The 24,191-nt window shown below is 52.5% G+C and overlaps 1 protein-coding gene across 1 annotated transcript; it reads right to left on the bottom strand.

Annotated features, from left to right (window-relative positions):
• Positions 1-1,259: 1,259 nt before the first annotated feature.
• Positions 1,260-7,183, bottom strand: ZBTB45 (zinc finger and BTB domain containing 45). Its single transcript, XM_063092052.1, is given in 4 exon segments — positions 1,260-1,407; positions 1,410-1,589; positions 3,676-4,966; positions 7,131-7,183. Coding segments are annotated over 3 exon segments (1,536 nt in total). The 5' UTR covers positions 7,131-7,183; the 3' UTR covers positions 1,260-1,342.
• Between the last annotated feature and the right edge of the window lie 17,008 nt (positions 7,184-24,191).

The raw sequence follows: 24,191 nt of genomic DNA on the forward strand, positions 1-24,191 counted from the left end.
AGGCAGTCAAAGAGAAAGATGTCAGAGGACCCACCGCTGGCCTAGGAGCCCAGCAGGTTGGGCTGGGGCATGGCGCTCCAGACTGTACTCCCCTCCATCAGCTCCAAATCCTTAGGGCTGGGTACCCAGGCCAGGAGCTGCCAATGTGCTAGACACTGAAGGGGAGAAGTGTGGCCCCTCTCTGGTGCCAGATCCCGTGACACAGGCTTGCCACTGTGGGTTATGGTCCTCAGCTGACAAGTTGGCAGCCCAAGGGGCCCCCCAACCCTGACCTGGCACTGCAGAACTTGGCCCCCAGTAACCAGGGCAGGTATCCTGGGGCTTGTAGACCCTCACGGTGGCCTGGCTCCAAAGATTCCCCTGGGCTCCCCCAAAGTAAGGAGCTCAACTATCATGCCATCAGAATGGGGGAGGGGAAGTCTTAAATCCAAAAGGCTGTCAGAGTCTGGCTGAAAGATCTAGGGGAGGGGTCTCGAAATCTACATCATGGACAGCAGCACCCATGGGTGTGACTGGGGGTTTCCCATATGTGTCCTCCCTCTCAGAAGGGAGACCCACCTCAGAAGGGGCTGGCCAGTCTCCCTCCCCACAGGACCAAGGGCTCCAGGAGAACTAAGTGCCAGTCATATATGCAGCCCACCCAGGCCTCCCAGAACCAAGGCCTGGGATGGCAAAGCAGACTGTCCTGTCCCTGCCTAGGAGAACCCGGGTGCCACCCAGGGACGGAGACGCTGAGCCCTGATGCCCACAGCCCATCTATGAGCGAGGCACACACTGGTCCAGGTGCTCACAGCTTCGCGATATTAAGGCCCTGTGGTCCACCATCCTTTATTACAGAGCAGGAGTCCCATGGCCAGGCCCCATTCCATGATGGGTCCACCTGAGCCTCCTTAGGCACCCGATGAGAGAGGGGTGGCTCGGGATGGGGAGCCAGTAGCCTTGCCCAGGACACCGGAGCAGGGCAGCGACCCCAGGCCCTACTCCGGGAGGAGGCGGGGGGAGACACGAAATCCTGGGCCCAGATCCAAGGGTCTGAGCAGAACAGTTAATGGTTCAGTTCTCAGAGGTGATCGTGTCCCTGACTAGCCCCAGCCCCTGGAGGGTCCAAGTACGTGAAGGAGTGAAGTAAGGCGGACCGGGCCAGGGTCTAGTCTGGAGCAATGGGTAGAGGGAGGGCCTGCACTCAGGAGAAAGCGTGGACTGGTGGAGGGAACCTGGTCAAGGTGCTGCGGCTGCTGTGACCCGACTTAGCAGGAACGTGTCCAGCTCCGTAGTGGGTGTTGCCAACTGCGCAGGAACCCCCTCGATCCCACTGCGGGTTTGGCCAGGCCCCGGGCCCCTGTTAAGGTGTAGGGTGCGCGGCCAGGTGACGCTCCAGCAGCGCACGGTGCGAGAAGACCTTGCCGCGGGCGCGCGCTCAGGCCGGTGCGTGCGCATGTGCACGTTGAGTGAACTCTTCTGCGTGAAGCGCTTGGCGCAGACGGCGCACTGGAAGGCGCGCACGCCCGTGTGCGTGACCATGTGCTTGAGCAGGTAGTCGCGCAGCGAGAAGGATCGCCAGCACACGGCGCACTGGTGTGGCTTCTCCCCTGCGGAGGACAGGGCAGGTCGTGCATGCGCGTCAGACCATCCATCTCCTGAGCGCCGGTACCTGCCTCCCCGAACCAGCTTGGATCCTGTGCCTGTCAGGATCCCTCCCCTCACTCTGGGATCCTCCTGCCCAACAAGAACACTCCCTCACTCCCTAACCACCCCTCACATTGGGACCTTCCTGTCTGGCAGGGACCCTCACACACCCCGGTATGTCTCTGCCACCCCTGCCCTACAGCGATCGGCCCCTCTCCCAGACCTGTCATCCTATGATGTCACTGCCTGGCAGGACACCCCCCCACCCCACCCCCACAATCCAACTGATACTCTCCCAGCAGGGAACCCTGTCCATATGCAATATCCGCTGCCCATCTGGATTGCCCACTCAGATTCCCCCCACCTCGACAGACCCTGCCCCCAACTCCTAATGACTCTGGCACAGGGGGACACAGGTCTACCTCCCCTCTTCCCATGCCCATAGAGCCTTATGAATTCTGATCACCAGCCACCATTCTGGGGACATTCTAACAAGATCCAGAACCCTTACATAGGGAGAGACCCAAACACATCTGCCGCCTTCCTGCTGGAAGCCCCAGTTGCCCAGAACCCCTTCCTGATGGCAAACATAACATCTTCGGGGTGACAGGGTGGGCTACCTGGATTGGAGGAGGGGAGGCAGGCTGTGTCAGCCTCTAGTCATCAGATGTTAAAGGAAAAGTGGGGGGGGAAGCCTATCTCAGCAGCAGAGAAATGCAGGGCAGTAGTGCCTTGCTGGGGAGGGGAGAGGGGGCAGGCCCAGGCACCTGGCTCAAGTCACACACTTAGGGCAAAGCCGGTACTACGCTGGCGCCCCCGCAGCCTCCACAGGCCAATCACTCAGCTCACCTTATTCCCAGGCCCCAGCATCTCCCCATTCTCCCCAAGGCAGCCAGATGAAATTTTATTTTTATTTATTTATTTATTTATTTATTTATTATCTTTTAAAAGATGACCAGTAAGGGGATCTTAACCCTTAATTTGGTGTTGTCAGCACCACGCTCTCCCAAGTGAGCGAACCGGCCATCCCTATATAGGGATCTGAACCCATGGCCCTGGTGTTGTCAGCACCACACTCTCCCAAATGAGCTAACCGGTCATCCCTATATAGGGATCCGAACCCATGGCCCTGGTGTTGTCAGCACCACGTTCTCCCAAGTGAGCCACGGGCTGGCCCTAGCCAGGTGGAAAATTTAAATTATGACATCTCAGTCACTCCCCAGCTTGGAACACTGGTAGTTTCCCTGCCCCTCATAGTCAAATCCCAAGTTCCTACCCCTGAAGTATCCCCCACTTCACTCCCACTGTGGCCTTCCAGCCAAATTTTTGCTTTTCCTGACAATGCCCAGCAGACCCATGATTTCCATTCCCATCCTCCACCTCAGCTCCCAGGGAGCACCCTGTACCCTTCCACCACCACCTCAGGCCCTCTCTCCTCACCTCTAGCCACAGTTCCCAGCACCACTCCGACTCTAACTTCCCTGCCCCCCTTGGAGGCCCTTTCCGTCCCTCCGTGGGTGTGAGGTCCCCATACTGCAGCCATGTCTTCCTCCTCTTGCCCGGTTCTCAATCAAGACTCCTGAGGCTCTCATTAGGCCACCTCTCTGCCAACTTCCCACGCTTCCCAGGCCAGCAATCCCACACTCCCTCGCTGCCAGCCTGTCACTGGCCACACTGACATCCGGAGAGATGCAGGAGACTGTCTGAAGCACCACTCCCCGACCCGGCCACTACTCCCCTGCTAGGGTTCCATATCTTCTGTGCATCCCAGGCTGCATCATGGCTACTAAATGATCCACCGCCAGCTTTCCAAAGGCCGGAGAAGGTTCCTACTCCCTATCCGGCCTCAGGATCCTCCCTCCCTCATTAAAACAAGGTGGGCAGACCAGCAGGAGTGCCTACTGCTCCACGGGAGGGGGCCAGGGAGGAGCTTTCCCCTCCTCCACACGCCTTGCACTTGGGGGGATCAATTTCTAGGCCCCCTGGGGATTGAATCTGCAGTGAGGGATTGTTCCCTCTCCTCTTCCCGCTCTTAACGCCCCGGCTTACCCGAGTGGATGAACATGTGCTTGGTGTAGTTTTTCCGCGAGCTGAACGTCTTGCGGCAGTGGCTGCACTCATAGGCAGGCGGCTCGGCACCCGGGGCGCGCGCAGGTGTGCCTGAGGGGGCAGTGGCAGTGGCAGGAGCGGCAGGTGGGGCTGGGGCCTCCCCCAGCTGAGCGCTGGGGGCCGCGTCCGGCTGGAGGGCCGGGTAGAAGGCGGGCGGGGGCGCAGGGGCCGGCCCAGACGGCGCGGGAGGGGGAAGTGCGGGCGGCCCGGGAGCGCCCAGGTGAAATGGGAAGAGAGTGACAGGCGGCCCTGGGGTCTTCACGCCTGGCGGGCGGGGTCCCGCTAGGACGCAGTCGGGCGGGACAGGGGTCTCAGCGGCACAGCCTTCTGCAGCGGCGCCGTCCTCGTCGTGCCAAGCGGACACGTAGCTGTCTGGGAACGCGTCCTCTGCCGCTGCAGCCCCCCGAAGGAAGTCTCTCCCGGCACCGTTGTAATCAGCTAGGCTGGTGGGTGCAGGGGGGTCCTCGCGCAGGCTGTCAGGGGCGGCAGTAAGAAAGCCGGCGGTGCAGTCGGGGAAGGAAAGGGGTGCCTGGCCCTCGCCCGGGCCGCCACCTTCGCCGTCCTCGCCGTCGGTCTCATCATCGCTGTCCTCGTCGTCATCGTCGTCCTCACTCCTCTCGTCGGTGGCCGCAGGCAGTGCGGGGTCGGTGTCAGGCCCCTCCGCCTTGGCGGGCGCGGGGGGCGCGGGTAGCTGCAGACGCGCGGGCTGCCGCTGCTTGCGGCTGTGCGCGGCGCCGAGGTGCCCGGGGGGGCGCGCGGCCAGCAAGTGGCGCAGGCGGTGGCGCAGCTGCGCGGGTGCAAGCAGCGGGGGCACAGGCGTGGGCAGGGGCGCGGGCGCAGGGGTTCCCGGGGCGCGGGCGCGCGCGATAATCTGCGTACACTCGTCGATAACCGTCTGGATGCGAAGCACTGACGCGGCGGTGAGCACCTGCAGAGCTTCGCCTTGCGCCACCACGAGCGAGCCGCTGTAGAGGAACTCGACGAGCTGGCGCACCGTCTGCGCGGGCACCACTGGCGGCACGCGGATCTCAGAGTGGCCGAGCAGCAGCTTGTCCTGGAAGAAGGGCGAGCCAGCGGCCAGCACGCAGCGGTGTGCACGCAGCGAAGCCTCGCGGATGCGCACAGTCACATCGCAGAAGTGTCCACCCAGCCTCTGCCCATTGAGGGTCTCCAGCAGGGACCGCGAGAAGTTCTGCAGGTGGATGTGGTGCACCGCCTCCGCCGCCGCCATCTGCACAGGAGGAGGGGATGAAGCCTGGGAGAGGCCAGCCGAGGACCTCCCTCTGCCCTAGAGTCACTGTCCCCTCATCCCTTATTGCAGGACAGCCCCCAAGGGCACACCACACCCCCAGGTTTCGCAGACCCCATCCCTTCCCAGCGGCCCCTCCCAAACCCCGTTCCCAACATAGGACACGCCAGGACTCCCCTGCCTTCCAGGTCCTCTGCAGCGCTTTCCACCTCCGCAGCCCCCAGCACACTCCTGGGAGATGGTTGGGGATACTAAAGGTCTGACCCCTCCCAGCCTTGCTCACTGCCCCGGGAGGGTCCAGGGCTTGACCTTCCCTATCTTGGCTCATCCTCCTACCCCTTTTCCAATTCCAGTATCCATAAGCCTCCCCCTTCCAGGGTGCAGCCCTGTGGAGAAGAGGCCAGGACCTCCCATCCAGAACTGGCTGTCCTGCCTCACCCACAGCAGACCTTGTCGCAGAAGTACTGGCCCATCTCCAGTCAACTAGCTTCGACTCCTCCCACTCTTGGCTCCTTTTTGGGTTTCCCTTGCCACACCCTCCAATCTAAGGCTCTGTGCATACCCAAGACCGCTGTCTCCCGAACCCGTTTACGTTAACTAGTATACAGGTATACTAGTTAGTCCTCGCAGAGCGTGGTCCGCTTCTGGGCAGAGCAATTCGGGTGTGCCTGGTCACAAAGGGCTGATGGTAGAGCCTTAGACTAGCAGGTGCCCCACAGAACAGGAATACATGGTCCCTGGCAGACCCTAGCCCAGCCGGCAGGGAGGTGCCTCTGCAGCCCGGCTTCTAAGAATCTCGAAGGGGCCGGTAGAGCCCAACATGTGGGTGTGGCATGGAGAGGGGGAGTGTGTGGAATGAGCAGGGGTGTGTGACTGGATGGGCGTGGGTGGAGCAGTAGCTGCTGCAAGACTAGCATGGCTGAGCAATCCGGATGCTTCTTTATGAACCTGTGGCCGAGTGATCCGGGCACTGCCCACCCTCAGCCACCGAAGAGGGGAGGAGGTAGCCCCTAGAGGACTCTGGGAATCTAAGAAGCTCTGCTACTCCACCCATCAAGCAGGTGAGCCCGCGATTCCCCCGGCCTCCGTTTCCTCTTCTATCAAACAAGGGATGGGACATTCGGCTCATCCCCCACCCAGACTACACACACTAGAAGTCTAAGGGAGGGACACAGGACTCACCCTGAGACCTATGCATTCTCCACCAGCCTGTCTCTCGCGTGGGATCACACAGCCGGAGTAGGGCACCACTTAATCCCGCCCCTACACCCTAGAGGTCTACTGAGGTCTCAGACTCAACCTCTCCGGCTTCTTATTCCCAAACTGTCTTCCCTTTGCTCCAACCAGACCCCTCCCTTTCTTGCACGCCCCACATCTGACCCCTCAGGCCACTTCGCACAACTCCACTGCCCCGGTGACCGCTGGCTTGGGCTGATGAAGTGATCTCCTTGCTGGTCCCCTTCGCGTCCCCCACCTCCCGGTCCTATTCCCCACGAGGCAGCCAGAGGGAGCCTGTTCAGACCTAACAGATCCTAACCCTCCTCTGCTCAGAGCCCTCTAGGCGGTGAATTAATTCCTTGCAATTCCTCAAACCCTTTCCCATCCTTATTCACCTAGTATCTGAAGGTGTTCAAATCAGTGTCCTGGCGACAGGGTCGGAAACCTGTGCATCAACCCGCAGGGCTTGAAACCTTACTTTTCCGACCCACCCCCGCCCTGCTCCCTGGCGGGCTCCGATTCCTCAGTCCAGATGCGGCAGGACCTTCTTGGATGCTTTAGAACAAAGGCCCACCTTCGAGACCCCGTACCCAGGCCCACCTTCCCGGGTCTGGCGCTGCATACTCGCTGTTTCACGCCTTCGCTCACGCCATGCACTTTGCTCTGAGCACCCTCTCCCGTACTCTGCGCCACTGCTTGCGCTCGACCCTGAGCCCAGAACGCGCCCCCCATCCGCTATGGCTGCACCCGCTCCAGCCCCGGCCAACACGTTTCCCGCCTCCGCACCCTTGCCCGCGCTGTACCCCGATCCTGCAGCGCCCTCTCGCGTTCGCAGCGTACGCTCCGAGCCTAACGCGGGCGTCCCTGCCTTGGCACGCCCCGGCCTTCCCGCCGGCCCTGAGGCAGGGGGATGCCCGCCCGACCCCACCTCCGGCTCCTCCTCAGGCACCCAGCCGGGCCGTGACCGCCTCCTGCTCACCAACGCCAAGGCCGCACTTCCGGGCCGCAACGTCTCCGGAACCGAAGTCGGCGACCTCTGCTGCGCAGGGGAGCACTAAGACAGAGCACGTTTCCGGTGTTTCTACGGAGATAAACCGCCGCCTCCAGGTCGCACTTCCAGCTCTCGTGAGAGTCGGAACCAAAGTCGCAGATGATGGAGCCGCAGAGGCGCAATGAATCGCGGTGCCTGCGCTGTCAATCGGGCCACGCCCTCGGGCGTGCACGGCCTGGGTGGAGACGGCCCGAAGTAATGGAGGACGGGGTGTCGGTTAGTGACTGAAGTCCCCCGACCTGCCCGGCTGGTGTGAACCCCACTGCTACCCGGAAAGGCGACCTTTCCCCCATAACACGGGTGAGAGCAGGAGTAGGGCTCTCCCCATCGCTTGTCCGACTCCACCCCGCGTGAGGCGCAGGTGAGATACCCCTGCAGCCGATCCCCCAGGATCGCGGGCTGCGGGTGGGATGGGGAGCGGACCCCATCCGGCCCAGGCGCCCGCCTTCTGCCTCTGAGCCTGGGTCCCAAGGTGGAGGCAACCTGACTCGAGGTCCCCACCCCCACCCTCAGACCATCAGACGCACCTGCCCTGGATAAAAAGTGAACAAATGAATGGATATTGAACTGAATGTCTCCCGTGTGCCACACCCTGGATCAGAGCTCAAAAAAGTAAGGAAATGTGGTGGATGAGATGGCCTTGTGAAAGACCAGAAACCAAACACCAGAAGTCACCAGAGGGAACAGAATGTTAGGAAGAGATCTTGCTGGTTATTTCAGCTAGTTAGAGCGTGGTGTTATAGCACCAAAGTCAAGGGTTTGGATCCCCCAGGTCAACATTTCAGACCCCCATACTGGATAGCCGCCCAGAAAAAACAAAGCAAAAAATACCCAAGTGTAATGGCTTGGCCTCATTATCTTTGTTCAGATTCTAAGAGCTGCACTGTGGCCTACCCCATGCATTGGGTCTGCTCCCACCAGCCTTAACAACCCCTTCCTCCTCTCTGTCTCTGCTCATTCCTAAGTTTCCATCTTCCATGTGCCCACCTTGAGGCTGGCCCACGTAGTTTGTCTTTAGCACCTTCTCACACAGATTAGATACCACCACCTCCTCCAGGGTCCTCCCTGACCTCAAACCGCCCCCCCCCATCGTGTGTCACAGGGTTTGTGAGGGTGGGGGTTCATCTGTTTCTTTCATCTTGGCACCTGCTGCTGCTATGGTCAGGAATAGCCACTTCACCCTGCTCTGGGCTTCCACTGAGCTTGAACCTGTAGGATTCTGGAACACTGCAAGTCAATCTGATATGGGGGGTGGGGTGGGAGTTGGGGGGCCAGAATTCTAAAAATGCCCCCCCTCCAAGATTTCATGCCCAAATCCCTGGAAGCTGAAAATATGATAATATTATGTGTGAATAGTTACACTACATGGTGAAATAGGTACACTCATTCCATGTACGACCCCTCTCTGTGCTGCACCCACATCCTGGGCCCCAAAGGCCCTTCGAGATTCCTAGAAGCCAGGCTGCAGAGGCACCTCCCTGCTGGCAAGGCTGGGGTCTGTCAGAGACCATGTATTAGTCTTCCGTGGGTCACCCGCTAGGCTAATGCCCAGATGTAATTAAGGTTACTAACCAGCTAATTTTAGAATAGGAGATGACCGTGGATTACAGTGATGCTTCGCTTAACCACGACAGAGATACATTCTGAGAGATTTGTTAGACAATTTCGTCGTTGTGCCAGCATCACAGAATGTACTTATACAAACCTAGATGGTATAGCCTACTACACGCCTAGGGTATATGGTATAGCCTACTGCTCCTAGGCTACGAACCTGTACAGAACATTTCCGTACTGAATACTGTAGGTGACTGTAACACAGTGGTATTTGTGTATGTACATTACTGGGCACAAGTCTGCCTGCCCCTTACAAAAACCCTGGCTTGGCTCACCAAAATCTGTTACCCCAGGGCATTCAGTTCCCAGCTTAGGCTTCAAAATCTTGTTGGGGAACCCCAGTCCAGCTGCCTGCCTAAAACAAAAACAAACAACTCAAAAGTCAAATAATGGTGAAAATAGAAGTTAGCTTTCATTCAGGAATACCAGTGACCTGAGGAGAGATGTTGGGCTAACCCACCTCTCCAGTAACCCTGAAGGAGAATGGCCAGACTAAAACCATCTCAAAGGCTCAGATTTACTGAGGGGTTTTTAAAGAGGAGGTTGAGAAATGAAAAGCGGGAGGGAAGGGGACGTGAGCCATAGGGTCTCTGTGCAAGGAGCCAAGTGCAAGGTCTTGCCAAGGCTCCATCTGTTTTCTGTTCCCATCCTTGGTGTTATTTTAGGGTCCTGCTGGAGGGGTGGAATCAGCATAGCTTTATTGATGCCTTCCTTGGTTTCTCAGGGTCTGGATATTATGTGTCCCATGGCAGGTCTGCAGTTCCAGGCTGACTTGAAAACAACTTTACACTTATGTAAATAACGTCCTCTTGCCTCATAACCAAGTTTGAAAATATCAAATAACCATGGGAAAAAAGGGAGATCAGAAAAATGTGTGCTAAGAAAAAAACTGTGTCTTTTAAATTTTCCTTTAGCCCAGGTGGTTTTAGGTCCCCACATAGCTTCAGTCCTGCTCACTTCAACATGTAAACATATCTAAACATAGAAAAGGAACAGCAAAAGGGCCGGCCCGTGGCTCACTTGGGAGAGTGCAGTGCTGATAACACCAAGGCCACGGGTTCGGATCCTACATAGGGATGGCCGGTTGGTTCACTGGCTGAGCGTGGTGCTGACAACACCAAGCTAAGGGTTGAGATCCCCTTACCGGTCATATTTAAAAAAAAAAGAAAGAAAGAAAGGGAACAGCAAAATTACAGTATTATAATCTTACAGGACCACCATTGTATATGTGATTTGTTGTTGACTAAAATATTATGATGCAGCACATGACTGTATTTGGGTAGATCTGAGGTAATCACAAGGGTCCTTAAAGGCAGAAGAGGAAGGTGGAGAAATTTCAAGTGGGAGAACTGTTTCAGAGGCTTTGAAGGTGGACAGGGCCTCCAGATGGAATGCGGGGATGGCGGGGGGGGGGGGGGGGGTAGGGGGGTGAGGGGTGGTGCAAGGCAGGGTTGTGGAGAATCCAAGTTCCTCAGACAATTGCCAGCAAGAAAACAGGTAACTCAGTCCTACAACTGCATGGAACTGGTTCTGCCCACAACCTGAATGAGCTGGGAGGCAGATTCTTCCCCAGCACCTTCAGATAAGAGACCAGCCTAGCCCTTGATTGCAGCCTTTGTGAGACCTGGAGCAGAGGACCTACCTGGGCTTTTGACCCACAGAGTGGTGAGCTAATAACTAGATGTTGTTTTAAGCCACGGAGTTTGTGGTAATTTGTGGCAATAAAAAACAAATTCAGTACTCACTCATATGTGGGAGCTAAGAGAGAAAGAAGGAAGGAAAGAAAGACCACAGTAGAGCATTGGACTTGCAGAGGGAGAGAACATTCTATGGGCTATAAAGTGGAGTTGGGGGGAAGCGGGGAGGGGGATAATTGGGTGGGGGACACAGGGTACAAATGCAATTTGTGGTTATGCATGTACAGCCACAATCTGGCCCCACATCACGGGCAAGAGGGGTGACAATCAGCTTTGTATCTCATGAATATTCCTAACTAATAAAAAAAAAAATTCATCTGGTGAGACCCAAGGCCTCCACACAGCGTCCGATAAATGCCACTGTTTGTTCTCCCATCTGATGAATCCTTCTTTCCGAATGCTTCATTTCTGCCTTACCAGCCTTTATCAGGCACTTCGAGATTTCATTCCCCAGGGAGAAGCTCTTACTTCCCCCATCTTATAAGCAGAGGGGCTGTGGGTGAAAGAGGAAACCAATTGTCCAGATGCATGACTGGAACAGGCCCAGCTGATTTGGGGGAAGATTGAAAGGACAGGTAGAAGGTCATGTATGAGGGCTCTGAGGAAGGAGGTGGCCCTCCCTTGGGCAAGGCAGGTGAGGGAACTGTGGGCTGAGCTGCAGGATTGTGGTGTGTGAGGGGAAAGCATGTCCCATGGCATGTTTAACGGGGTATGAGGAAGACAGTGGACCTAGTAGGGTGGCAAATGTGGGAGACTCAGCAGGCAGCAATGGATGCTCTGACCTCAGCAGGGAAGAGCAGAAGGGGATAGATTCAGGGTGGGAAAGAGAGGACATGGGTGGCTTCAGAGAAGGTCTCAGCCCCAAGAGGTAAGGGCAAGGTGGAGGTGGAGGACCTGGCCCAGGAGGCTAGGATGGGTGTAAAGGGAGAAACCCAAACCCTGACCCCTCTGAGGCAGCCAAGGGAGGTAAGAGATATGACCTCCAGAGTAGCAAGCCTTGAAAAAAACACTTATTTTGCTTTTCTCTCCAAAGACCTATCACAGTGTTTGTGTGGGGCATTTGGAGGAATAAATGAGTATAGCTGAGAACACTGATTTAACAAGTCAGAGAGGGGGTGGAAAACATTGAAAATTGGCCTGAAAACATTGAAAATTCCAGGCCAGACACCACCAGCTAAGGGGCAGGCACCACCAGCTGGCCTTGAAGGGAAGAAGCTGTAAGCTCACAATGACCACAGACATGAAAGGAGAAGAAATTGAACTCCAAGGTGACTGGGCCTCCCCCGGTGGCCAAGGCCAGACTCCTCTAACAGCCCCCAGTAAGGGATCTTCCAGGGCCCCCTTGGCCATGCCTGCTCCCAGTTCAGGCAATGTCCCAACCTCCCTCTCTCCTCCATCACTAGCAGGCCAGCTTCTTATCCAGGGTCTCCCTCTGTGGCAACCACTATCCACAAACCCAGCCCTGTCCTAGTGGGTCTGGGCTGTGTCAGGGGTAGGATGCAGGTTCCACGATCCAGGCACATACCTCAGTGTGCCAGAAGCTTACAACTGGCCCAGGGGGCAAACACTAAGCATATATACCCGCAGGAATTTTTTCTGGTACAAGGCAGATGGGGGTGGTGGCCAGCAAAGCAAATAACAGCAGTGAGGGGTTGAGCCTTCCTGGTGGGACAGAGAGGGAACCAGAGCCCTGTGGAGCAGGGAATGCACAGTGACAGGATCCTGTTTACACTTGAGAAATGCTTCCAAGGCTGCAGTTTAGGGAGGGGGCTGGAGGGAAGGCTCAGCCCCAGGCCCTGTGGGAGGTGGTGGAAGCAAAGGGTGGGACCAAGCAAGGTGCCTTTGGAATTTACCAAAAAAATAACAGCCCAAAAAGGGACTAAGGGCCTTCAACAAAGAGGGGTGGGGCAGAAAATATTTGTGAGAGAAAAGGTTTAATGCGCTTTCATATGTAAAAGACAAAGAAGAATATCCTACCAGTCCCTGAGGAAACAACTCGGGGAGGAAGAGACCTAAATTGAAACAATAATCATAACGAGGCAACAACCACTCTCTCTTCTCCAGAATTCGAGCACCTCGGCCCAGCATTGCACCCTTGGATTAATTTCGAAAACTTAAAAAACCCAAGAAATACAGAGAATGGTATAGCGTAGACTCGAGTACTCAAATCCCCAAATTAGCAAATTTCTGGTACACTAGAAAATAAAATAGCACAGCTTTATTAACGCTAAGTTCATGGGTTCGGATTCCCATACTGGCCAGCCGCCAAAAAAAATTTTTTTTTCTTTTGAGGTCTGGCAGGTTAGCTAAATTGGGAGATCATGGTACTGGTAACACTAATGTCATGGGTTTGGATCCTGGTACTGGCCAGTCACCAAAAATAAAAATTAAGTAAATCTCTAAGGCGAAAAGGAAAGCCCCAGCCCCCCACGATGGGACACCTAGGCAGTTCCATCCCTCAAGGCCACAGGCAAGCTCTAGCTCTGTCCCCTGAGTATAACATACCCCCTGAAGCCCAGGTAAATTGATTCCCTTTTTGGTTACTTTGGAGAGTGTGGTGCTGACAACACCAAGTCAAGGGTTAAGATCCCCTTACCGGTCGTCTTTATAGAAAAAAAAAAAAAAAAAAAACAAACTCAATAGATTTTCTTCAATAGCATCCCATTGCAGTCACTGCCCCTCTAATGCCCTGGGGTTGGGAATTTCCACCACCCACTGTAGGTGTGAGCCAAGTTAAGGCCTTTCCTGCCTCCAGACACCAACTCACATATGATTCTTTCATTTCAAATGCACAATTCAATCACTTTTAGTAAATTTATCGTGCTGTGTAACCCCCACCACCCTCCATCCTGTTTTAGATCATTTCTCCATCATCCCCAATGAAATCCCTCAGCCCATTTACTGTTAGTCTGCATTCCCACCCCTGTCCCCACTAATCTAATGTCACTATCCATTTGTCTGTTCTGGACATTCCTTATCAGTGGAATCACATAATACAAAGTCTTGGATTCTGCCCTCACTGGCGTGTCACTTTGCCTTGGGCTCCTGTGCCACCCAAATGTTGTGGGTTTTGTCTGATCAGATTAATTCAGTGTTTTCCATTCAGGAGCATCTGGTGTGAGAAGTGCTGCCCTGCTGAGGTGGGCAACGGGCAGAATGGCCACCCAGCCCTGCTCTCTCAGCCATCTTCCTACCGTGGTGGCTAAAGCTGCAGTCCAGTAGGGGTCGGCCCAGAGTTGCCACGCCCAGACTCAACCTCTTCCTCATGACAAGAGCTGTTCTCTGCCCTGCCTTCTTTGTGTTTAAGACATTGATTAACTCTTCTCTTTTAACCTCAAGAAGCAGCTTTTAAAAACAAGAATGGGTTTCCTAGATCATTTTCAGAAGCTTCCTCACTCCTTAGCATACCTGGTCCACATTCCCAAGTCTCCAGCTGTCTCTAAATGGGCCCTGATAGCCTGTTTGTCTAGGGACCCTTTCCAGACTCCTCACTTCCTTTGTTCCTGGTGGATCCACATGCCCCACTCACTTCCGTAAAAAGTTAAGATGAAATTCATATAATAAAAAATTACTCATTTTAAAGTGAACAGTTCAGTTCCTTTTAGTATTAGCCACAATGTTGTATAACCACCACCTCTATCTAGTTCTAAAACATTTTCCTCATCCCAAAATAAGAATCCATACCCTCCTTCTCCCAGCCCCTAGCACCCATTAAACTACTTTCTGTCTCTATAAATCTGCATATTCTGGATTTTTCATATAAATGGAACCATACAATATGGGGTTTTCTGTGTTTGACTTTTTTCATTTAGCATGTTTTCAGTGTTCAACCGTATTGTAGTACATATCAGTACTTCCTCTTCATGACTGAGTGAGACTGCTTTGGATGGATGTACCACATTTATTCATCCATCAGCTGATGGACATTTGGGTTGTTTCCAACTTTTACCTATCATGAGTGGTGCTGCTAAGAACATTCCTGCACAAGGATTTGTTTGAACATCTGTTTCCAATTCCTTTGGGTATATACCTAGGAGGTGAATTGCTGGATCATATAGTACATCTGTTTAACTCTTTGAGGAATTGCCAGACTATTTCATGGTGGTTGTCTTACTGGGGCCACACAGCTCCTGGCTTGGCTTGCTGAAATTTGATACAGGGCACAGGTCCTGCTGCCTGTCCCAGACAAAAATAAACAACCCAAAAGTCAACTGTTGCTGAAAATGGAAGTCAGCTTTTATTCAGGAATACTGGTGACCTGAGGAGAGATGTTGGGCTAACCCACCTCTCCGGTAAACCTGAAGGAGAATGGCCAGACTAAAGCCATCTCAAAGACTCAGATTTACTGAGGGGTTTTTAAAGAGGGGGTTGAGGGAGTGGAACGTGGGAAGTGAAAAGCAGGAGGGAGGGGGACATGAGCCACAGGGACTCTGTGCAAGGAACCAGGTACAAGGTCTCACTGAGACTCCATCTGGTTTCTGCTCCTGTCCTTGCTCTTATCTGAGGGTGCTGCTGGAGGGTTGGAATCAGCACAGCTTTACTAATGTCTTCTTTGGTTTCCCAGGGCCTGTATAGTATGGGCAAGTCTGCAAGTTTGCAGCTGCAGGCTGGCTGGAAAACACCTTTACCTTTATGCAAATGTCACCTTGCCCCATAACCAAGGTTCAAAACATCAAATAACTATGGGAAAAGAGGGAACTCAGAGAAATGCATGCCGAGAAAAAAACTGTGTCCTTTTCAAATCTGCCTACAGCCCATGTGCTTTTAGGCTTTTGGGTCATGGCTTCAGTCCTGCTCACTCCAACAGTTGCACCATTTCACATTTGTAACCTCACCAGCACTTATAATTATCTGTAATTTTTAAAAATAGCTCCTTAGTGGTTGTAAATCATGACTTCATTGTGGTTTGATTTGCATTTCCCTGAAAACTAATAATATTGAGCATTTTTTCATGCACTTATTCGCCACTTGTGTACCTTCTTTGGATTCCTTCTCCTTTCTTAATATTTGTATTAGTAATTTTTTTTTTTTTCATGGCAGCTGGCTTTTACAGGGATCAAACCGTGGACCTTGGTGTTACCAGCACCATGCTCTAACAAACTGAGCTAACGAGCCAGCCCAGCCGAAGTCTAATTTTTATGCCATAAAATACATGTGGCATATGGGTGTTGGGTGGGATTTCAGTGTTGACTCTAACATGGGACAGTGACAGCCTGACTATCCCCTTCCCATTCACATGTCCCCCTAGGCAGCCACATTGACACCACACCCTCCACACACCTCATAGTATAAACATAAGCAGATAATCCACACACCTCATAGTATAAACATAAGCAGATAATCCTGGCCTGCACAGGGATTTCATCATAAATTGGGAAATGATGTTTTTCAAATTCAAGTGTCTAATTATCAGTGGTGTTCTTCTGTAAGCAAGAACTGGGGCCATGTGTTCCCCTGAAACACAGTTCCCCTGGGAAGGCAGAATCAATGCCAAGTTCTCAGAGTGAGAGGCTGGCTTAAAAGCAGCATCATATGGTGACAGATGGATTTATTTTTCTGGCTCTCTCTTTTTGAGAACCTTAAGAACTTATGGATAGTGGGGATTCATTGTATGTCAGTTGATGACAGTCACTGTTCTTTCTGATGCTCGTCGAGTCATATGGGCAGGTTTGGCTTCTGTGTTCTTCCTCCATCCTGGCTGGCTGGCATGGGGATCAAAACCTTGACCTCGTTGTTGCAAGGCCACGCTCTAACCAACTGAGCTATCTAGCTAGCCCCTGGCTTCTGTGTTCTTTTACTATACCCTGTCATTATTTGGGCACTTCATACTTTGTATCATAACAAGGTGTTTCAGGCTCACCTGGGACTTTCCCTGTACAGTCCTGGAATCAGCCATTTCTCCCTAGAGCCCTGGTTCCTCTCAGCAGGGAAAGGGATTAGAGTCTGAGCTCTGGGGGGTCTCCTGTCCTCCCCCGAGTCCTGGACTGGGTTAGATTCATATAGGCTGTGGTGCTCTCTAGACAACTTTTTATTTTTATTTCTTTAAAAAAAAAAAAGATGACTGGTAAGGGGATCTTAACCCTTGACTTGGGACGCTCTCCCGAGTGAACCGGCCATCCCTATATAGGGATCTGAACCCATGGCCTTGGTGTTATCAGCACCACACTCTCCCAAGTGAGCCACGGGCTGGCCCATGGACAACTTTTTCTTTCTTTGGTGGCTGGCTGGTACGGGGATCCGAACCCATGACCTTGGTATTATAAGGCTGCCCTCTAACCAACTGAACTAACTGGCCAGCCTGGGCAACTTTTTCCACTCTCCAGGATTTGTTTTTTCCACCTGTGGAATGGGGACTGCAGTGAGCTGAAAATGGTTCCCAAAGATATATACATCCCAATTCCTGGAACCTGGAAGTTTACCTTATTAGGAAAAAGGGTCTTTGCAATTGAAATTAAGAATCTTGACATCAGGAAATTATTAATTATTTGGTGGGCTCTAAATGTAAATTAACTTGCATCCTTATAAGAGAGAGGCAAAGAAGAAAATGATATAGACTTAAACAACAGGTGTTTATTTCTCACAGTTCTGGAGAGGGAAGTCTAAAATCATGGTGTCAATAAGGGAGATTTCATTCTGAGGACTCTTCTGCTGGCTTGCTGCAGGGGGAGGGATTTGAGAGGAGTGATAGCTCTCTGGTGTGTCTTCTTACAAGGGCATTAATTCCATCATGGGGACCCCCACCCTCATGACCTCATCTAACGCTAATTATCTCCCAAAGTCTCCATTTTCAAATACCATCACATTGGGGGTTAAGGTTTCAACATATGAATTTTGGGGAGGGGCACAAGTCAGCCCTTAGCCATGACACACAGAGAAAAAGGTGATATTATTACCTGGCACAGGTCCGGCTGCCTGCTGCCCTTCAAAACAAACCACTCAAAAGTCAAATGTTGGTGAAAATGGAAGTCAGCTTTTGTTCAGGAATACCAGTGACCTGAGGAGAGATGTTGGGCTAACCCACATCTCTGGTAAAACTGAAGGAGAATGGCCAGACTAAAGCCATCTCCAAGACTCAGATTTACTGAAGGTTTTTTTTTTTTTTTTAAATATGACAGGTAAGGGGATCTTAACCCTTGACTTGGTGTTGTCAGCACCACACTCTCCCAAGTGAGCTAACTGGCCATCCCTACATAGGGATCCGAACCTGTGGCCTTGGTGTTATCAGCACCACACTCTCCCAAGTGAGCCACAGGCCGGCCCTTACTGAGGGGTTTTTAAAGAGAGGGCCAAGGGAATGTAATGTGAGGAATGAAAAGCAGGAGGGAGGGGTATGTGAGCAGCAAGGGCTTCATGCACGGTCTCAGGTGCAAAGTGTCCCCAAGACTTCATCTGGTTTCTGCTGCCATCCTTGTCTTTGGGTCCTGCTGGATAGTAAGTGCCTCATTATGAGTCTGCAGCTTCAGGCTGGCTGGAAAACAACTTTACGTTCATGTAAATAATGTCATCTTGCCCCATAACCAAGGTTCAAAATATCAAATAACTGTGGGAAGAAAGGGAACTCAGAGAAATGCATGCCGAGAAAAAAACTGTGTCCTTTTAAAATTTGCCTATAGCCCATGCGGTTTTAGGTCCCAACATGGCTTCAGTCCTGCTCACTACAACAATATGAAGTCAGAATAGAGAAATTTGGGCTGGTTGGTTGACTTAGTTGGTTAGAGCTCAGCCTTGTAACCCCAAGGTCTGAGAATTCGGATCCCTGTATTAGCCAGCCGCCAAAAAAACTCCAGAGATATTTCAATGTTGGCCTTGAAGACTGGAGTGATGCAGCCACAAGCCCAGGAACGTCTGGAGCCACCAGAATCTGGAAAAGGCAGGAAGGGTCTTCTCCTTCTGGCCTCCAGAACTGTGAGAGAATAAGTTTTTGTTTTAAGCCGCCAGGTTTGTGGTAATGTGTTACAAAAGCTACAGGAAACTAATGGAGGAAGCATAGTGATTCCAAAGAGCAGTTAAGACCCAGCACTTTCTCTGCCTGGCCTGCATGGACATATCTTCTGCTTTCCTTCCTGCTCCCACCCACCCATTCTCCACCTGGAACCCTTGAAACGGGAATCAGATCATGCCACCTTCTGCTAAAACATTCTGTTAGCACCTCATTACAATTAAAGAAACACACAGCCAGAAGCCATGCCAGGGTAGTGCCCACTGCAGCAGGTGCATTCCTAATAGCACAAGCAGGAGGGAGACCAAATGCAAGCAAGAGAATGTGTAAGCAAACTGCAGGGAATTTTTATGATCAGATGTTAGTTAACCAGGGAAGAGAAAGAACTAGGGTCACACAGACCACACGGATGGGCACTGAGGGATAGAAGCCAGACAGAGAAGTGCAAACTCCATGTGTTTTCATGAATCGACAGGCAAAGCTCGTCTGAAGTCAGAATTGTAGCTTTGAGGGGCAGAAGGGCTTCTGGGAGCCAGAGATCTGTTTTTGCTATCAGAGCTGGTTACCTAGGGTGCTCACCGTACATATATCTACATATCATAAGCTTCCATCAAAAGGTTAAAAAGTCCATAGAGACAGAAGGCAGATTAGTGTGGTTCTAGGGGCTGGTGGGAGAGTGCTGATGGATATGTGGTGCCTTCTGAGGTGAAGAAAATGTTTTGGAACTAGGTAGAGGTGGCGGTTGCACAACATTATGAATGTAGAAAATGCCACCAAATGTACACTTTCAATTTGACTTTATGTAAATTTTAACTCATACACACACACAAGAATTACAGAGTGATAGAATCCAAACCTCATCTCATGGCCTACAAAACCTGCAGGGTCAGGACGGCCATCACCTTCATGCACTTGTCTGTCCTTTCACACCTTCACCGATTGCCTACCACGGGGTGGGCTCTGGGCTAGGCATGGTGGATGCAGCAAGGAGAACAAACAACTCAGAGCTCACAGCTTCGTGATTCTCTCTAGCTGAAATGGGAAGGAAGAGAAAATGTCGGCCAGAAAGAGAGGCAGAGAACATCCTAGGCAGAGGGAGCAGCAACTACAAAGGCCCTGTGCTGGGGACCACAGGTCTCTTGTGGGGCTGGAAGAGTGGTGAGGTCAGAGGCAAGCAGGGCCAGACTCTAGGGATCTCATCAGAATCTGATTTTTTTTTTTTTTATAAGATGACTGGTAAGGGGATCTCAACCCTTGGCTTGGTGTTGTCAGCACCACGCTCAGCCAGTGAGCAAACCGGCCATCCCTATATGGGATCTGAACCCGTGGCCTTGGTGTTATCAGCACCACACTCTCCTGAGTAAGCCATGGGCCGGCCCCAGAATATGATTTTTTTTGTATGTGTGGTAAAATACACATAAAAATTTCCACTTAAACCATTCTAAAGTATACAATTCAGTGACATTAAGTACATTTGCCATGTTGTGCAACCATTACAACTACCTAGTTCCAGAACGGAATCTGATTTTTATTCTAAATCAAATATGACCATTGCAGGGTATATGATTATGGAAGCTGGCAATTCCAAAATCTGCAGGGTACACTGGCAGGCTGGAGACCCTGCAAAGAGCTGATATTGCAGTCTGAGTCTGAAGGCAGTCTGCTGGCAAAATTTCCTCTTTCTCAGGGGAGGTCAATTTTTTCCTTCTAAGACCTTCAACTGATGTATGAAGCCCACTTACACTATTGAAAGTAATCTGCTTTACTCAAAGTCTACTGATTTAAATGTTAATCTCATCTAAAAAATACCTTCACAGAAACACCTAGAATAATGTTTGACCAAATATCCAAGTACCATGGCCTAGTCAAGTTGACACATGAAATTAATCATCACAATGACAATTCTCTGTCCAGGTATAAACCCAGAGAAATGCCTGCAAGTGTGCCCTAGCCTGCACGAGGCTGTCACAGCACTTCATGGACCACAGATGGAGGGAGTAGCTGTCTGGGGTCCATCACTGGGAGATGAGTCTACCGGGGAGGCCTGTGATGAAGCCCTCCACAGCAGGTGGCAGGTGGGAGCCTAACCATGGCCACTCAGAGGCTTCTATCTGTTAATCATGCTGGAGGACACTCAGAAGTCCAGAGAAGACAGCTGAGGAGGGGGAGGGAGTGCGGACAGTGTGGGCAATTAAGGGGAGAAAATAGCACAGCAAAACACAAAGGGGAAAAGGCAAATCCATAGAGACAGAAAGTTGATTAGTGAGTGCTAGGGACTGGGAGGAGGGAGTTTGGGGGTACATATGAGTTTCCTAGAGTTCCCTTAACAAAGTACCACAAACTGGGTTGCCTAAAACAACAGAAATCTATTCTCTTACAGTTCCAGAGGCCAGAAGTTCAAACTACAGATGTTGGTAGGGTTGGTTCCTCCTGGTGTTTCTGAGGGAGAATCTGTTCCATGTCTCTCTACTACTTTCTGGTGGCTCCTGGCAATCTTTGATGTTCCTTGGCGTGTAGACATATTATTCCAGTTTCTGCCTCTGTCTAGATATGGTGATTTCCGTGTATTTATCTCTTCTCTTGTAAGGACGCCAGTCATATTGGATTAGGGGTTTTGAAGATATAAAGACCTCAAGATGAGGTCATCCTGGATTATCCAGGTGGGCCCTAAATCTAATGACAAGTGTCTTTATAAGAGACAGAAGGGAAGATACAGAGAAAACGAGAAGGCCATGTGAAGACAGAGACAGACTCTGGAGTGATGAAGCAACAAGATCTCCTCAGGAAGTAGCTTTGGGGATGATACCTGAGGTGCGAGGGAGAGCCAGGCACAGGTGTGGGGTTTGAAGAAGTAAGAGAGGCTGAGGGTGGCTGTCTACAGGCAGGTTGCCAACTGCAGCGGTGGGCAGTCCTCAGCAGGCTTGGGTGCAGTCTGAGCAACCTCCGTATATTGCTTCACTCTTCCAAGTGAAGAGTTTTTTTTGCAAAGAGTTTTCTTTGCAAAGCTGGAATATAGACAGCTCCCAGTGGGCCAGAACTAGGAAAAAAGAGACATTCTAAAGGTTTGGCCAGGAGCACAGAGGATGAGATTGTAAGTTGACACTGACCATTTGGCTGGGTTGACTGAGGGTAGAGTTGAGGTGCACTTGTGTCCAGCAAGATATTTCTGGACCCTAGATGGGCTGGCTCCTCAGAGACGGCCTCTGAGTGGTTTTCCTACCCCAGCCTAGTCCTCCTATATATACACCCTGGCTTGGCCAGTCCAGGATACCCTCCTTCACTTTCCCTGAGTCTGCCTGAACCTGGTTCCCAGTTGATCCCTGTATTAGTCCATTTCTGTTGCTTATAACAAAATATACAGAACTGGGTGATTTATAAAGAAAACGAAATTTATTGCTTACAGTTTCTGAGTCTGGTAAGTCCAAAGTCCATCCAAGGGTCTCATATTGCAAGATGATGGAAGAAGAGCAGAGGAAGACAGACTCCCTCTTCTTTTAAAGCCCTCAAAACCACGCCCCTGATCACCATTTTTAATCCATTCACTACTGCGATCCTACATTCTAATCACTTCTTGAAGGCTCCACCTTTCAATTACCATAACAGGATTTCCACCCTCTTTACAGTCACAGTGGGGACCAAGCTTCTAATACATAAAACTTGGGGGACACAATTCAAGGTCCAGTGAGTTTTGGGGGAACATAATCCACTACAATCCCCCTTCCTTCAATGCTGTCCTGGCACTTCCTGAAGCATTAGTCTCCCCATCAGGATAATAGTGCCAGCAGTGGCCTGGTGCCTGGTGATGAGGAGACACTCCAAGGCCTGCTGCTGGCACTGGGTGACACCTGATTGTGTGGCTGCCTCATACTGGGGATGAATGTCTTGGGCACAGGAGGAGGAAAGGGAACTCTTACCGCCACGGTGCAGAGAGAAGAGCATGGGCTTTGATAATTCACTGAAATCCCAGGGCCCTGTTGCCAGGGTCTAGGGGAGGGCCTGCAGGCAGCCAGCCGTAGGGTGGCAGGGGACCTAACCTACACCCAGACTCCGCAAGCTGCACAGTGACCTCTCTGGGCACCCCCCACCACTTCTCACTTGACTACTCCCTAGATGGCTATTCTGCCTCAGGGCCACTGCACTTGTTTCTACCTGAACTGTCCTACCAGAAGGTATATGGAGGCGGCCTCTAGGAGAGACACTTCTACAAATCTTTACCATCTTATTTTAACCATTTGGCCCCAGTATCCTAGGGGACAGGGTAGGTGTGGGTCACACGTCCCCCCTGGCATTTTGGGGACCAGCACTGGGTAGGGCCGTGGAAGGTGCTCAGGAAACATTATAATGCTGCGCTCTAACCAACTGAACTAACGCGCCAGGCATTCATCAAATATTACAAAGGGACGCCCACACCGCACCCCATGCGCTGCCAGCCAACAACTTTCTTTCTCCAGTTATCACAGGAAGGAAACGAGGGAACGGTCCCGTGCCTCGTAGGGGTGGTGGGGTAGAGGGGGAGGCGCGGGGGCGTGGCCCTGCGGAGAAGTGAGGTGGGAGCGGAGGTCGGCAAATACACGGCGGAGGGGGCGGGGCCCGGATTTGGGGGGCCGCGTGCCAGCCTGGAACAAAGGCAGGGGCGGGACAAAGCCTCGAGGCCCCCAGTCTCCGCCGGGAACAAAAGGTCCCACCTGGCCCAGCGGCGGGACGCGCCTTCGACGCCGCCACGTGTGGACACCTGGGAGCGGGGACTCGGGGAGGCCCTGCCCATTGCCCCCACTCTCCACCTGCCCTCCCGCCTTTGCCTGTGTGCTCCTGGGGAGCGGCGAGTGGCGTCAGTCCTTGCGGCCTCTCCGCGTCCTCTCGGAGGGGATCCCGGTCCCCGTTGTCGTCCGGGACCGGAGACCTCAGGACTTCAGAGGCACTCAACATGGGGCTGAGGCCCACCCCCAGGGACCAGCCCCGAGGCACCGAACCTTGTGTTCTCTCCACGCTGAGGGTCCTTAGGCGGGTCCCCCTCTCCGCACAGACCTTGCTTTCCTTCTTAGGATTCTCCCCACACAGACTCTGCCTTCCTTCTTAGGATTCCCCACTGTAGAGGTTCGCCCACTTGGGAAAGCATCAAAGTCCGGACAACCACCAGTTAAAACATGGGGAGGGGACGCTTGGGGGGCTGGGCGGGATTTCGCGGACTCGCAGCTCTGTAGCCCCTAATAGTCTGCAATTGATTTGTGCAAGTTTCTTTCTTGGTTTTTTTTTTGGGGGGGGGAGCAAGTTTCTGTGCTTTTCAAGTTTAACAATAAAAAGGTTAATTTCCAAAAGTCAGCTCTTAGACAGGTCCCTGCCTCAGATGGAGACCCTACCGCCCCTCTCCTTGGCCCCGCCCTCCCTTAGGTCTCGGATCCGCCCAGTTTCTATCGTCCCCGCTCTCTCTCCCTAACTATTGGTGACGCAGGGGCTGGAGACGTCTCCTTGCTGGCCGAAGGGGTGGGGTTTAGGGTGGAGGTCTGGCCTGCCCACGCGCTTTGGGCATAAAGCGTCCTGCCTTCGTGTGGCCTAGAGGTGGAGCTAGGTGAGGTTCTCGTTCCACTGCCGGTGTGCACGCCCCGCTCGTGTATTAAATTGCGGCGGTGACGTCACAGTGACCCGTTTCCCCCCCTCCGCTCTAGCTGTGCGGAGGAGGGTTTGGCAGTG

Source organism: Cynocephalus volans, chromosome 3 (genome assembly GCF_027409185.1).
Source record: "Cynocephalus volans isolate mCynVol1 chromosome 3, mCynVol1.pri, whole genome shotgun sequence".
In the NCBI taxonomy this organism is placed as follows: domain Eukaryota; kingdom Metazoa; phylum Chordata; class Mammalia; order Dermoptera; family Cynocephalidae; genus Cynocephalus; species Cynocephalus volans.